Genomic DNA, 15230 nt, shown 5'->3' with positions numbered 1-15230 from the left:
ATATCTCGAGGAAAAGAGGAGACGAGTCAGAAAGGAGAATCACTAGAAAGTTATATTCTTCTTGTACATAAGTAGACAATCAAATTGACTGAGAAAAGTCAGAGCATTCAATTGATAAGAGGTCTGCGACAAGAGAAAGAAAATTTATGGTCGAATCTTATGTCAACAACATCAATGACCGCAGGCTGCATACTCAGCCATAATTTTCCTTATATCACATACTGAATCGTTGCTACCTCCCAACTAAAACTATTAACGTTTATCGATATGTTGACAAAGTTCGACCCAAACGTCATTCTTTGTGTGAGTTTCACAGAAATTTATATACAATCACAAATATTTTGAATTAGAAATTTGTAAAAGTGTCAAAGAAATTTCTATTAATCGATCGATAAAATAATATTCAATCTTAATGTATGAAATGTATGCTATGCTTTCTGAAAAAGGAATGTGTTTTGACAAAAGTCGTGGGTTCGAATCTCTGACCCACGTTCCTCCATTTTGGGAATGGGTTCGTATTTGAATATTCATTACCATAACGCTTCCTTTTATATAGGAATCAAGCAATCAGTTTTAAGCGTGGATTTAGACCTTAACCAGAGAGGTGAATCCACGCTCGAAAACTCCTTTTATGATTAAGATTTTAAAGTGTTTTGAGTGTGGATTCTTGTCCAAGCTAGAGATTCGAATCAACGCTCAAAATGCATTAGAACAGGAGTTTGTACCGTCCGTTAATTACGTGTACAGTGTAAAAGAAAGGGGTTGAGAAAGGTATAGTACATCGTTGTACACAATAAGAAGATCGAGGCATTATCCACATAGACTTGTTTTATTGGTGTTAATGGCATACGAATTCCACCAATCGTTTGAATAAATTATCAGTTAAAAATATTTACAGAACATTTTAAGTAAATTCTTCAATGTTGGGGATCCGCGATCTATTGTACTGTACAGTACACATAACTGAAGGGGAGTGTTTGCCAAAAGTGCACCATTGTACACAACAAGGAGTTGTAAAAAATCGTATACTTAATTAAGATCCCTCTATAAACTAAGTTCGCCGAAACTTAAAAAACTTTCCTGCTCAGATAAAAAAAAATGTTTCAAGAGTGGGTTCGTATCGAAATCAGGAATCCGAACCCACGTTCAAAATCAAAAGACATTTTTATACACAAGAGTTTATATTTTGAATATTTCTTATTAACAATTTTAGCTATTCACTTAATAAACAAACATATTTTCATTACTTTTTTTTCCTTTTATCTGCTTAAATTTTCTATTAAGCTAATACAAAATTTGTAACATTATCTTAGCAGAAAATAATTGTGTTTTTAATTTGAAAACAAATTAAATTACCTAACGCCAAAAATTCGATAATTATAAATGTTTTATTATTACTTCACCAGGCATTCAATTAACATAGAGGAAATATCAAAGTACATCATTATCTTCCTAGTGATTTATGTTCCCTCTTTTCCACCATAAGGTGGTATGAAATACTTTAATTTTACTCTCTCTCTCTCTTTTTTTTTTAGGATTTTCTTTTCATAAAGATTACGAGATGGTTTCTTTCCAATAATTAACACATTCTTCTGTGATGCGTTAGATAATGTCGATCGTTCTCTTTAAATTTTACTCTTCTGGTAGCAGAAGCTTATCAACTAAAACTGTGGTTTTACTTATTACTACATTAGGTAATAATTCTAACAGAAAATACACTTCATTATGTTATATTCCTTGCAGAAAATTAAAAAATAAAAATAAAATGCACAGCATAGCTGTTAATAAATTCAATTCTTATTATATCTATAATTTATTTTTAAAATATCAATATTTTATTTTTAATTTGCATTTTTAATATATTTTTTAATATTTTTTTAAATTAAAAGAATGATCAATTTCAATTACCACGTGTAAAAAAGTCATATATATCTTTTTTCCACGTGGTGATAGAAACTGACAATTAAATTTCGTGGAAGCGAATTGTTAAAATTGATTATTAAAATAAATATCAGTTACAATAGAATAAACAAATCTATTGTTGAAATCGATTGTTAAATTAAATAAAAAAAAAAAAATACAATTAAAATTTAAAGCATCAATTTCATGATACTGATTCGTGAAATTGATAGAAATTTATATTTAAATCAAATTTTCTAACCTTTAAGCGGCTTTTAAACGAATTTATCATTATAGAAAGAGCCGGATTTATAGTCACAAGAGGCCCTCCCTCCTTATCAAACAATAATGGGTAATACGTAAAAAGGCCCTCATAACGCCAGGCCCTAAATTATAGCTTGTTTATATGTAAATTCGGCTGTGATTACACATCATTTATGTAACTTATTTGATAAGGTAACCATCTTTAAAGACGTTCACTGGAAAATTTATATATATTATTCACTCAAACGAGTTAGGATGAATAAATTATAATTTATCTCTATTAAAACAACATGCCAGATATCAGATATGTGTATATATATATATATATATATATATATATACAGTTACTTAATAAATTCTCAATCTAGATGAGAAACAGTTTGGTGCTTAACGTCAAGAACCGCTGCTACCAAACAATTTCCTCTTTCTCCTAAATGTATTTCCTGCTTGCCACATATACATGGATGAGAAAAGTGCACGTCAAGATATTCATTTTAAATATGATTACTTTAGACAAACGTCAATGACGTATTTAATACGTTTTTTTATATATAAAAAAGGAATTTAATAAAGCAATTTCCACGTGTAAGAATTGTATCATTAATATTGATCTTTAATGGATAGAGTAGGAATTATTGCGTCATTGAATATTTTTACGCGGTGCAATTAGTGCGTGTTATTAGATTTAATGTCGCCATATTAGTTTATTAAATCATATCTTTCCGCTTATATCTATAGTTTGGATAATTACACACCCGCTGTTCAGTTATAAACTTTTAATATCCCTTGTTTAATGTGGCGTGATAATGAATAAAGAATTTGTCTTTTGGGTTTGACAAAGACGTCCTTTCTTGTCCTTTCTCTAAATTATCTAAGAATAGATTTCTTTGGGACTTTTTCCTTTTAATATCAAGCCTTAAATTTCATTTAAAAAATTATTTTTTTGGAAGATTTAATAGTTGTCGTTGCTAGTAGTTTAGTTGAAGTAGTATTAGTTTCAATAAGAGTTTAATAGTATTTTAGTTCGGTTACTATCAAAATTATTAAAGATAGCACTAATAAAGTAGTTCAGTTTGATAGTATTAGTAATAATATTATTACTAGCAGGAATAACAGTAGTTGAAGTAACAGCGGCAGCAATAGCACTAGTAGTAGCAGTAATATTATCAGTAGTAGCAATGGTATCAGCAATAGCAGCAGTGGCATCAGCATAAATATTAGTATTAGTATCATTAGTAATATTACTTATATTAATACTACTAATAATAGTTTTATCAATACTATTGTTACAATTAAACTACCGTCAGCTTTAACACTAATTTAATTCAAGTTTTAATAATTTTCGTAAATTATTTTTTAAGATTTACCTTTGTTTATTGTTAATTTTTAAACTTATATTTAAAAATTTAATTATAATACTTTTACATAAAAATTTAAATAAAATTCTTTTTAATAAAATTAATTTAAATCAATACATATCTGTAAAAAATAGAATAAAAATAAAAGAGGAAGAGGAAGAGGAGAAAGAGAAAAAGTATGAGGAAAACAAGCATAAATATTTTATAAATAAACAAAATTGTATTAAAAATGATTTAAATATTAATGAATAAATTCTATTTATTTATTTACGATAATTAATTATAAAGATTTCCGTTTATCTAGAAATAATTGTTCTAGAAAATTATTAATTATGGAAGATTTTTCTGTTTACCCCTTGTTTTTTGGTCTTTTGTGTGATAGATAAACTACCCAGAAACAATAAAATATCATTAAGTCGGTTATTAAAAAAGAAAAGAAAAGCCTGTGTTCCTATATCAAAGTGATTGTTCACCTCATAAAAAAAAAAATTGAACAGACACCCAGACATTCACCATATCTTGACAGTATCTGGATTATATTGAACTTATATTAAAAAAATGACAGAAAAATCCTCATCTCGCCTTTCTAGAAAATAAAAATAAGATAAATTTTTAGAATGTTTATATATATTATTTATATAAAGTAATAAGTGGAAGTGAAACTGTATCGTTGTATCTTATAAACATTTAAGAAATTAATTTAAAAATTTATAAAATAATTAATAAAATTTCCTATAAAAATAACAATATTATGATTTTTTTACAACTGGTGATGAGGATTTAACATTATAAAAATAGTTATAAAAATAATTATTTGTATATATATATACTGAATCTCCAATATAGCCACCTCTCAATAGCAGCCATTTTCCCAAAAACTTTTAAAAATGAGTACAAAATAACCTCTAAACAGGCCACTTTACTACGATCGTTCCGTTAGTAGCTGTTGTTCAGTTGTTTGGTTATATTAATAAACTGATTGACGACGCCAATGTGACGCCATTTTGTTTCACCGATACAAAATGGCGTCATATTGGCGTCACAAAATGGCGAAAGGTTTTAGGATGTAAGATTATGTATTCGTATCTTGAAAAAGCGAACTTAAAATTCGATTATTCTGTTTAAAATCTGAATGTTTGTCAACGTTATTACGCGGCATTTTATAACTTTATGTTAACATACATTATGAAACAGTATGGCATTATTTTCATCACAATCTCCGCCATATTGTTTCAAAATGGCATATAACCAAAGAAGATTCTCATGTTTTATTATTAAAATCTTAAAAACTTAACGTTATAACTAAGATATATAAATAATAATTGCAAGAACAGATACGAAGATACAGATAGTAATAACAGTAAGTTGAAGTATTTGTATACCTCAACTTAACCATGAGGTATACAAACCTTACTCATATATCTATCGAATTAGCATCCGAAGCCATTTATAATTACAATGTATTCGACGCTTTTGCCCTCAAATTGAAGCAAAAGTTTTAATAACATCCCTTAATTTATAGAAGATTTCTCACTCATTAGTTGACCCGAGTTCTTCTAAAGTGCTCAATAGTTTGGTATCGGGTTTGTGCATCGTCATTGAGCTGTCCACATGGAGTTTCCCGGATTTTCTACACGCGCACAACACCTAAATAGGGATCAGTTTCCCTAAAAGGCATCCCTCCTTTAGCAGATATTACAAGTGTTGCTTATTCCCTTAATTCACAATCTTCCAAAGTTTTTGGGCCGTCCAGGTACACTCAGTTCTTGAGATATTCCCCATAGAAAAAGCCCTAGGAATCTTGAGAATGTGCAAATTAGCTCCTCATAATGTGGGCTTTCAACTTCAAGTTGAAGGAAATCTTTTGATTTATTTTACATTTATTAAAAAAACAAATTAAATTTCATGCTTTGAACACAATCAAAACGAATCAAAATTGTAAATTTAAAAAAATACAAAAAGCAAAATTAATTTTACTTCACAAATAAATTCAATCTTTAACACATTTTTAATTATATTTAAAACATTTACTAAAACTAAATGTGATTAGGAAATATTTAATTAGATTGATCGGTGAAAGGGTAAAGAAAGTGAATTTGTTGTTTAACATATTTAATGATTCAAACCGGTGACATTTTAAATTTAATTAACGTTACGATAATTAACGCGTCACACAACTTTTTAACCTTATTTTTTCAGGTACTTTACGGGTTTTTATGAAGAAAGAGACACAAATGTTTCAAGAATTGACACCCGTTTGGGAGAAAGAAGGCGAACAAGGCAATTTATGGCTCCAGAGCAGCCTTTCTATACCTAAATTAAATGAAAAATTTCAGGTAAGATAAATACATCTAACGCCATTTTTAATTATTTTTCCTTGTTTTAGAATTTAAAAATAAAAAATAAAAAATTACAAAATATAAAAATGTCAAAAGTTCGAACTTTTTATTTAGAAAATACAAAAATTTAAAATATTTATTTAAAACACCACAAAAATGAATAAATTTAGAACGATGTAACAGTTCTACTCTTCTCTGCCTTCAATTTTTCAAAATTCTTTTAAATTTTTCACGATTTTTCGAGTTTTTAAAATTTAAATATTGGAAATTTTTGTGAATTTTTAAGAATATATTAAAAATTTGTCATTTTCTTCAAAATATATATAAATATATATATTTTTTGAATTTTTAAGGGTACTTTTCAGACGATTTTTCGGAAATTTTATGACTTTTTGAGGTTTTTCTAAGAATATCTTTGATTTTTATTTTTTAGAATATTTTTTTTACTTTTTCAAGAAAACAAAATGTAAAAAAAGTCAACTAAAAAAGTGAAATCCAAGAAAACAAACTTCAGAAAAGTCAATTAAAAGTGAATTTTTGAGAAAATATAATTTTAAAAATGAATTTATAAAAAAATACAATTTTAAAACTCAATTTTTGTTAAAAATACAATTTAAAAATACAATTTGTAAAAACTCACTTTGTAAAAAATACAATTGTAAAAAGTCAATTTATATGAAAGTGCAATTCTAAAGGTCAAGTTTTAAAAAATGCAATTTTAAAAACTCACTTTTTGTAAAAAATACAATTAAAAAGGTCAATTTATAAGAAAGTGAAATTCAAAAAGTCAAGTTTTAAAAAATACAATTTTAAAAAGTCAATTTTAAAAGAAAATACAATTTTAAAAAAACAAATTTTTAAACTGACTTTTTTGAATTTAATTTATTTTATTTTACGTAAAATTGTTTTTGGAAAATATTGTTATTTCACTTAAACACGATCGATTTTTCTAAAATTAATTTTAAAAACTTTTTACAGATTATAATTGAAGGAATACGAGGTGACAGCTACGTTGGTGATACAGCTATCGATGATGTTGGTTTATATTCGACCCCCTGCGAAGAACTTGCATTTGCAAACATTACAAAAGGTCAAAAAAAAATTATTTTATTATTCTTTTATTATAATTTGCATTTAAAAAATTGTAAGAATTAATTTAAAAATTATATTATTGACTTTATAATTAAAATAATCTTTAGAATTATTTTTTTTGTTTTTAATAATTTAACTAAACATTCAGTTAATCGATGCTTTAACTTTAAATTTCTTTTACAAACGTTTTAAAAATTTATATTTAATTAGAAAATTAAAATGTAATTTATAAGTTGAATAAATATATTTTAAAATATTAATTCCTTAATTTTTATATTACTATTATATATTTTAAAAGTTGGTTTGTTTGTCTGTCTATTCGCTCGATACGTAAAAATACTCGTAAATGAAAATGTACTGTCTATGAAAATGTATCAACTAGTAAAGAAAAAAGTTCGAAAATCCTATATTTCTAGAATGTTCTCGATTTAGATAGAGATTTTGAGTAAACAGACAGACAAACAAACGTTTTAAAAATATATACATGTATTAGATTACTTCGATTATTTATTTTTAAATATCTATAAATAAACTTCATAAAAATCATTACGGTAATTTGAGAGAGATTTTTTTTAGATATGGAACAGACAGACTTACGGTCAAACCTGTAAACAACGACCACTGACGAAAAGCGGCCGTTATTTAGAGGTTCGACTGTACATAATATAATTATATCTTTCGAAATATTAAATTTTAATATTTATAAATTTATAGCTGCTTTATATATTTTTAAAGTCCATTCGTATGTCTGTCTTCTCAATATCTAAAAAAACACTTTAAATATAGTAATGATTATTTTTATAATCGTTTTAGGAATTAAATATAATATTTTTAACTAATATTTTTTTAGTTTTATAGCTTAAAATTTATAAAAATTATACACGAAAGCTCTATAGAGCGTATATGCGACTGTAGAGGAAATGTATTTTTTGGATAGTTAAAAATAAATAACCGAATTAATCTATTAAATATATATTTTTTAGAATGTTTGCCTGTTTGTTCGTTTGCCTGTTTGTTCGAGAACTCTTTCTAAATTGAGAAAAATCGAAAAAAAAAAAAAAAGCTTTTTCTTTGTAGTTTCCTTTTATCATAACGTCAAGCATTGTTAAATTTTCATAAAGATCAAACAATTAGGAACCTCGAAATTTGGAAAAAAGAAGTTTCTGTTGACTGTACCGAAGTGAATTATGTACTGGAAAGTTGTATAGTGTATACAGGCGGCTTAAATAATTGATACAGTATCATTCTATGCTGTAATGCATGGATGAAAAGATGTTTAAAAAAATAAGAAAAAAGTAAGGAAAAATGTATACAACACAAGAAAAAATACTACCCTTTTGTCAACAATACGTTGAAACTAACTCTAAACATTTTAAAAATTACTGAAGATGGACGAGCCTTTAAAATAATTGAGGATGCATCCTTGGGGAATTCGGCTATAAGAAAATAATTTAACGGTTTGTCAATCGGTGGATCGCGATCTAGTGAAGCTCAAGAGCAACACTATAAGATTGTTAATTAATTAACTTTATGAGAATTTCAAATTAAAGAAATAGTTTTTAAAAACCTCGAAATATATTATTGAAATTTTTAATTAGTTTTAGGACAGAAAGGGCCAAAAATATTTTGGTAAAAATCATTAAATATTTCGAAGGTGAATATTAAATCAGTTTTTGGGATGATTCTTATTGTATTTAATATCTAAGTAATTAAAATAATATTTAAAATGTTTTATAATATAAATATGATTTAAAATCATAAAAAATCAATTCCAAAAAATTTTTAAGTATCAACATCCATTAAAAATATTTAAATTTATCCATTCACCAGTGTTGCTCTTGAGCTTCAGTAGATCGCGATTTATTTGTTGAGAAGATATAACACTATATTCTTATCAGAGGATTATTCAAGTATGCATTTTCATTTCCTTTAAGTTTTCACGCTATTTCGCGTTAAACTACGCTATTACCTGGCACTTATTTTCACTTAATAACTTAAATATTTAAAAAATAAATAGTAAAATAGGTGTTTTGATATAAATTTTGATTTTTTTTTAAATAGAATTCTATTCTTGTCAAGGACGTTGCAACGTTGGAATGGAAGAAAATTCCACATGCTCCTGCAAGGAAGAATGTTTAATTAATTCGACTTGTTGCGACGATTACGAACAATTCTGTACTAAAACTGGTAAAAATATTTTAATTATAGATTTATTAAATAATTTAAAAAGTATTAATGAATATTATTATTATTATTATTACAAAACTGTAACAAATAATTTTAAAAAATCCACTAAAAACTCCTCACTTTAGGTAATTCTGTACTATGTTAACCTAATTTATAATACATGCTTTGTACAGACATACAAACGTACTAATTTATATAATATATATACATATATTAAATTTTTATATAAATATAATATTATAAATAAGTGGTTTATTTGTGAATTTTTGCTGAAATTATTTGTTGACTTGATTTAATTATTTTAATTTAAATTGATTATTTTTTATTATTAAAATTGTAAAAAAATTCAGTAAAATTATTTAAAAAAACCAAAAAAAAATTAGAAAAAATTACTTTAAAATTGTAAAAAATATTTTTTTGGTTATATTTATTTAAAATATTGTAAAATTCTTGCTGTTATTTTTTTAAAAATTGTCAAATTTGGCTTCAGTTTTTTGGACTTAAATTGAAATTTTTGGATTTATTATAATCACTTTGGTTGCTATTTATGTTAATTTATTTAATTTAATTTAAACTATTTTTTCATGTAATAATTGAATATTTTTTAAATGTAATAAAGTGAAATTACCTAAAGTGAGTGTTGAGTTTTTTCTAATATTTTTATATATAAAACACAAAAATTCCTTAAGTCATTGTATATGGCCTAAAAATGCATTTTTTAATTTAAACTTTTTAAAAATTATTTTATTTTTTAATTCTAAAATAATAAAATTACATATCTGCGATTTTACAGAGTTCGATTTTCAAGTTTAAAATAGTCGTTTCGTGTATTTTCTTGGTTAAAATTTATAAAGGAGAAGCTAAAAATACAAATAATATACTAATTTTTTTTGTTAGATTTTAAAATAAAAGTATTAATTACTAATATAAATGCTAGCTGCTAATCAGTAAAGCAAGTGTTAAAGTAACTGCTAACTACTAACGTAAGGTTAAAATCGACGTAACCCTACTAACATAAGCCATTCTATCGGCGTAACAGCGAATGTAATTGGTAACGTAAGACTACTAACTATTGACGTAACTAGTAACTGTTAACTTTAATCTATTGATATAAGTATTAATGTACTAATATAACTATTAAACAACTGATTACTAACGTAACAAATTATATAATTTGCGTTATTATTTAGCAAACCGAACATTTATATTTGGTCCAGAACCTCAACCAAAACCGAGTACAACATCAAATCAAACAATCTTTTCAACGTTTACGACTGGAATGGCGTCAGAAGAACCTAAAAACATAACCAAGTCGACGTCCATAGTATCAACTGTTAACGGCACCATTCAACCGTATTTTTCAACAAATAACGATTCCACTGCTAAATTTACAACTTTATTGAATTCGACTTTTATAACTACATCAACAACAGCAGCGGCACCAACAACAACTGCACAAGAAACTAATAAAACTATCGGATTAACAACAAATAACTTGGGCGAAACTAGTACATCAGTTAAGTTATCGAATAGAACGACGACCAACACTATTAATCTTGTTCCATCGCTTACGACCATATCGAGTCCTTCTACTATGAAAAATGTGGTTTCTGTTGACGTTAATAATAAAACTAAGTTGATAATAACAGAAACAACCGGACAGACAACAAACTCAAGAAATGTAACCACATATTTGCCTGTTCCGACACAAAAGGAAACGACTCCACAAAGTACAACAACACAGAAACCTACCTCACCTCCCAGGAAAGTAACGCCTGTGTTTACTGTTTGGAATCCAACAACAGTACAAAGTACAAGCAAATTAACAACAGTTCCTAATACAACTACAAGAAAGCCAACAACAATTCCTAATACAACTACAAGAAAACTAACAACAATTCCTAATACAACTACAAGAAAACCAACAATTCCTAATACAACTACAAGAAATCCAACAACAATTCCTATTACTACTACAAGAAAAACAACAACTGTTCCTACTACGACTACAAGAAAGCCAACAACAATTCCTATTACAACTACAAGAAAGACAACAACTGTTCCTACTACAACTACAAGAAAGCCAACAACTGTTCCTACTACGACTACAAGAAAGCCAACAACTGTTCCTACTACGACTACAAGAAAGCCAACAACTGTTCCTACTACAACTACAAGAAAGCCAACAACTGTCCCTACTACGACTACAAGAAAGCCAACAACTGTCCTACTACGACTACAAGAAAGCCAACAACTGTTCCTACTACGACTACAAGAAAGCCAACAACTATACCCAATACAACTTCAAAGAAACCAATAATAATTCGTGATACAACTACAAAACGACCAACTACAAAGCAACAGACAACAACAACAACAAGAAAAGTGACACGAGCGCCACCTTTGTTAACTTCAAAGAAGCCACCTCTTACAACACGCGAATCGACAACAAAATGGTTAATTACAACAGAAAAATTAATACCTACGAGCAGAAAAGTTCCGTTAACAACGTCAACAACTACAAATGCTAAAAACACAAAAATGCCTCCAAGAACAACCACAAGAAATAAGGAAACAACGATGAATCTTGAGAAATTAATGACAAGTTCAAGTGTCAAAGCTACTGAAAGACCAGAAGAACGGAGCGACTACAAAAACTGAAACAGCAGCAACAACACTGACAACAACAATAAAATCTGTTACGGATTCGAAGGAAACAACCGAATTAATGTGGACCATAGATTACAGTTCCAGAACAAAGAATAGGGTGATTTCGAGTAGGTTATCCAAGGCAAAAACCTCAGATTCATTAACTGTTATCATCGCAGTTACTGCATGTGTAACTATAACAACATTATTTTTAATTGCAATTATATGTTACCTCATGAGGAAACGTAAATCCTCACAAAATAAATTAGCGGAAGATTCGGAAATGAAATTTCTATCGGATAATGAAATTTTCGAATTTTCTGATCCGTCATTAAGTATCAATTCTTAAAACGAAGTCAAATAAAAATATAAATAAAATAAAGAGGAAAAAACAAAAATAAAGGCACAAAATTTTATTTTATTTTTTAGTTTTTTAATTTATTTCTTTATATAAACAAAGCGGAATTTGTTTAAAATGCATTTTATGTTATAATTTTTTTTTTGCGTTTTTTCAAAAATTAATGCTGTTATAAGCATTGCATTTTATTGTTTATAATAAAATTTATCATTTTTATTAATTTTTTTTGTAATTCTTTAACTGAAATTTCTATACACAACGTAGAAAAATTAAATTGATTTGTTTTCTTATACACACTTACGTAGCTATACTTTTCTATGGCATTACATAAACTTATTTATAAATAAATTTCCTAAAATTTTATTTAAAAAAATATAATAAAATTAATTAAAATAAACTTTTTAAAAGAAACTTATTACTTTATTATTTTATATTTTTTAAAATTTAATTTATTTTTAACAATTATATACACGTTTCCCTCAGCGACATCGTGATTTACTCGCTTATTTATTTAACTTTTAATTAAATTTATGGCTATTACTAACTTTATATAATAATATATATTAAAAATTCAGTATTTTAAAACATATTTAAATACATTTTTTTTATTAAAAATTTTTACAAAATATAGAATAATAAATGTATTAAATTAAATATAATTAAGTTAGCATGAGTTATCAATCGCTTACACTAAACAAAACATTAATAATAATGACATAAAAATAATATTACATGCTTATTTATTTAATATTAACTTAATTAATGATTAAATTTATTAATATAAATATATAGTTAATAATTTAATTTCTAAATAAAAAATATATTTTTTTCCCACTTTCATCAAAATTGCTCTCGAGCATCCCAGAAGTGCATCACCTTAAGAAGTTGTTTACGAGTATTTTACTATCTTATTCTTTTTTTATATGGCTCGAAATTATTGTATAAAGTTCATATATTTCTACAGAAGCAATAAAATCTTCTATATACAGTAAAAAACAGTACACATTTATCATTTATCAAGTAGTGTAGGGAGATGGATAATCTAGTCCACGTATCTATCAACTTAATCATTAAGTTGATGAAGCATTTGGGCAGAGAATAAAGAAGAAAATGTAAGAGAAGAACCGATATTAATTTATAACTTAAAAGATACAATTGTGGAACAGTTGTTAGGTGAATAGGAGGGTATAACGCTGTGTGACAAACATTGTCAACAAGAAAAAAAAGAACACAGGGACATATCCCTGGAGTATAGAAGCTGCTGTCACTGTTTTTATCAGGAATGAAGACAATGACAGATTCTATGACACCTTCGACTGATTTCTTAGCAATGCGTGGCCAGTAGATCGGAAGTTTTTGCTTAACGGATGGCTGAAGACCGATGTGTTTCCAAGATGTTCCGTTGGTGATAAGCATTTCCACCACCTTAAGGCATACGAATTTTATACAGCTGTTTCTCGAATTTGTTTTGTTTAGTTACGTGTAGAATCCGATTAAATAGAATTCTATTGTTTCCTTAATTAGTTTAAAACATAAAGAAGAGGAGGAGGATAAACACGACATCAACATCAAAGCATCAATTAACTCTATCATACCCCAGCATGGAAACAATTTAGTAAACTTTCCACACTATCCTTTGATGTTTATTTTTTATTATTAACACGCGAAAATAATATAAATATATAATTATTTTCTTTAAAAATGTTAAAGAAAATATCGTAAAATAAGAAGAAAAAGAAGAAAAAAGGTTTAAGTAATAAAAGTTTAAAGTAATTTACTTTAAAGAGTAGATACAAAGATGCGAGTAGAATTTTTATGAGTTGCTTAACGAGTTGATACAAAGAATGATGATTATTATTATTTTTATAAATAATCTAAGAAAATAAATTAATTAAAAATTATACAAAGATTAATTTAACACGTTGTACTTTATAAAAATTACAAAATAAATAAATCTTTTGTTTGTTTTAATTCTTTAATTAAAGAAAATAAAATCGCCAGTTTCGATTTTCATGGTTTGTTTAAAGCCTGGACAAGATTAATAATTATTTAAATTTATTTAATTAAATGATAATAGATTAGGGATAATTTAAAAAAATAATAATAATAAATAATAAAAATATGATTAATTTTCTAATTATTCTTAAGAATTATGATGTCAATTGTAATAATTAATCATCTTTTATAACGTCATTCGTGTAAATAATTAAAATATTTAGCGATTTCCAAGATAATTTAATCATAAAAATATACATTAAAAAAAATTCGATAAATTATTTGTCTTATATTAAAATATCATGTTGGAAATTAAATTACTTTGCCAGATATTTAAATAATTAATAAGTTAGAGTTTATATAAATATTTTATTATGTTGTTTGGTTGATGCTAGTTTCTCTTATGTGTTGAACTCAACTGATAGAGAGGAGGAGGAGAGGAGAAAGAGGAGGAGGAAGATGGAAGGAAAAATAAATAAATAAAAAAAACTATACGAAATTCGTTATCAAAGCTAAGCTAAGCTTTTAGATAAATTTGTTTATCTTCTGTTTCTGGCATCCTCTAACACTACTCCTTTCTCCACGTCAGCAAAAGGAAACGCTGCCTTGCTAAATTATGTGTTGAGTTAACACATCATATTTTACTTATGTCTAAATAGGAGTCTTGTAAAAAATATATATATTAATAAAACAATAAGAAAACACTAAATTATATAATATATATAAGCACTTCTCTTCGTTTTATATCGATTATTATAGGATAAATCGAAGTAGAGACATGTATAACACGAAATAAGATATGGCATAGCTCCTGTAACTTCTTAGATTTTTTTTCTTTTTGTGTTTTATTGGAATTACGTTGAAGTCAGAAGAGTTCTGAAACTATTTGGATGAGTTCCAAGACAAGGAAAAAAATATAGTAGATAGGAAGCAGTAGGAAAGAATTCTTACAAGTTCCAGACATGAATTGCACTACCTTTCGATCTTGCATTTACCGAATTGTCGTCATCAATGTCTTTGTTTTCTTGCCCCTGTTAGTAACCTTTCCTGCTCTCACTCATTGGGAGGTAAGTCATGAATGTAGCTGTC

At 26.6% G+C, this 15230-nt stretch overlaps 1 protein-coding gene across 1 annotated transcript in view; it reads left to right on the top strand.

The window, feature by feature from the left end:
- LOC136983189 (mucin-2-like) overlaps nucleotides 1-12166 on the top strand; it is a 39659-nt gene extending 27493 nt beyond the window's left edge. The window contains exons 6-10 of the mRNA XM_067279845.1: nucleotides 5721-5857; nucleotides 6839-6950; nucleotides 9014-9139; nucleotides 10330-11456; nucleotides 11760-12166. Of these exons, the coding sequence (XP_067135946.1) occupies nucleotides 5721-5857; nucleotides 6839-6950; nucleotides 9014-9139; nucleotides 10330-11456; nucleotides 11760-12137 (1880 nt within the window). The 3' untranslated portion in view covers nucleotides 12138-12166. The remainder of the gene's footprint in view (nucleotides 1-5720; nucleotides 5858-6838; nucleotides 6951-9013; nucleotides 9140-10329; nucleotides 11457-11759) is intronic.
- Nucleotides 12167-15230: the final 3064 nt, after the last annotated feature.

This window comes from Centruroides vittatus, unplaced genomic scaffold (genome assembly GCF_030686945.1).
Source record: "Centruroides vittatus isolate TY-2023 unplaced genomic scaffold, ASM3068694v2 contig_877, whole genome shotgun sequence".
Taxonomy (NCBI): domain Eukaryota; kingdom Metazoa; phylum Arthropoda; class Arachnida; order Scorpiones; family Buthidae; genus Centruroides; species Centruroides vittatus.
The sequence above is the reverse complement of the archived record's forward strand: the minus strand, read 5'-3'. Positions and strand labels throughout refer to the sequence as shown.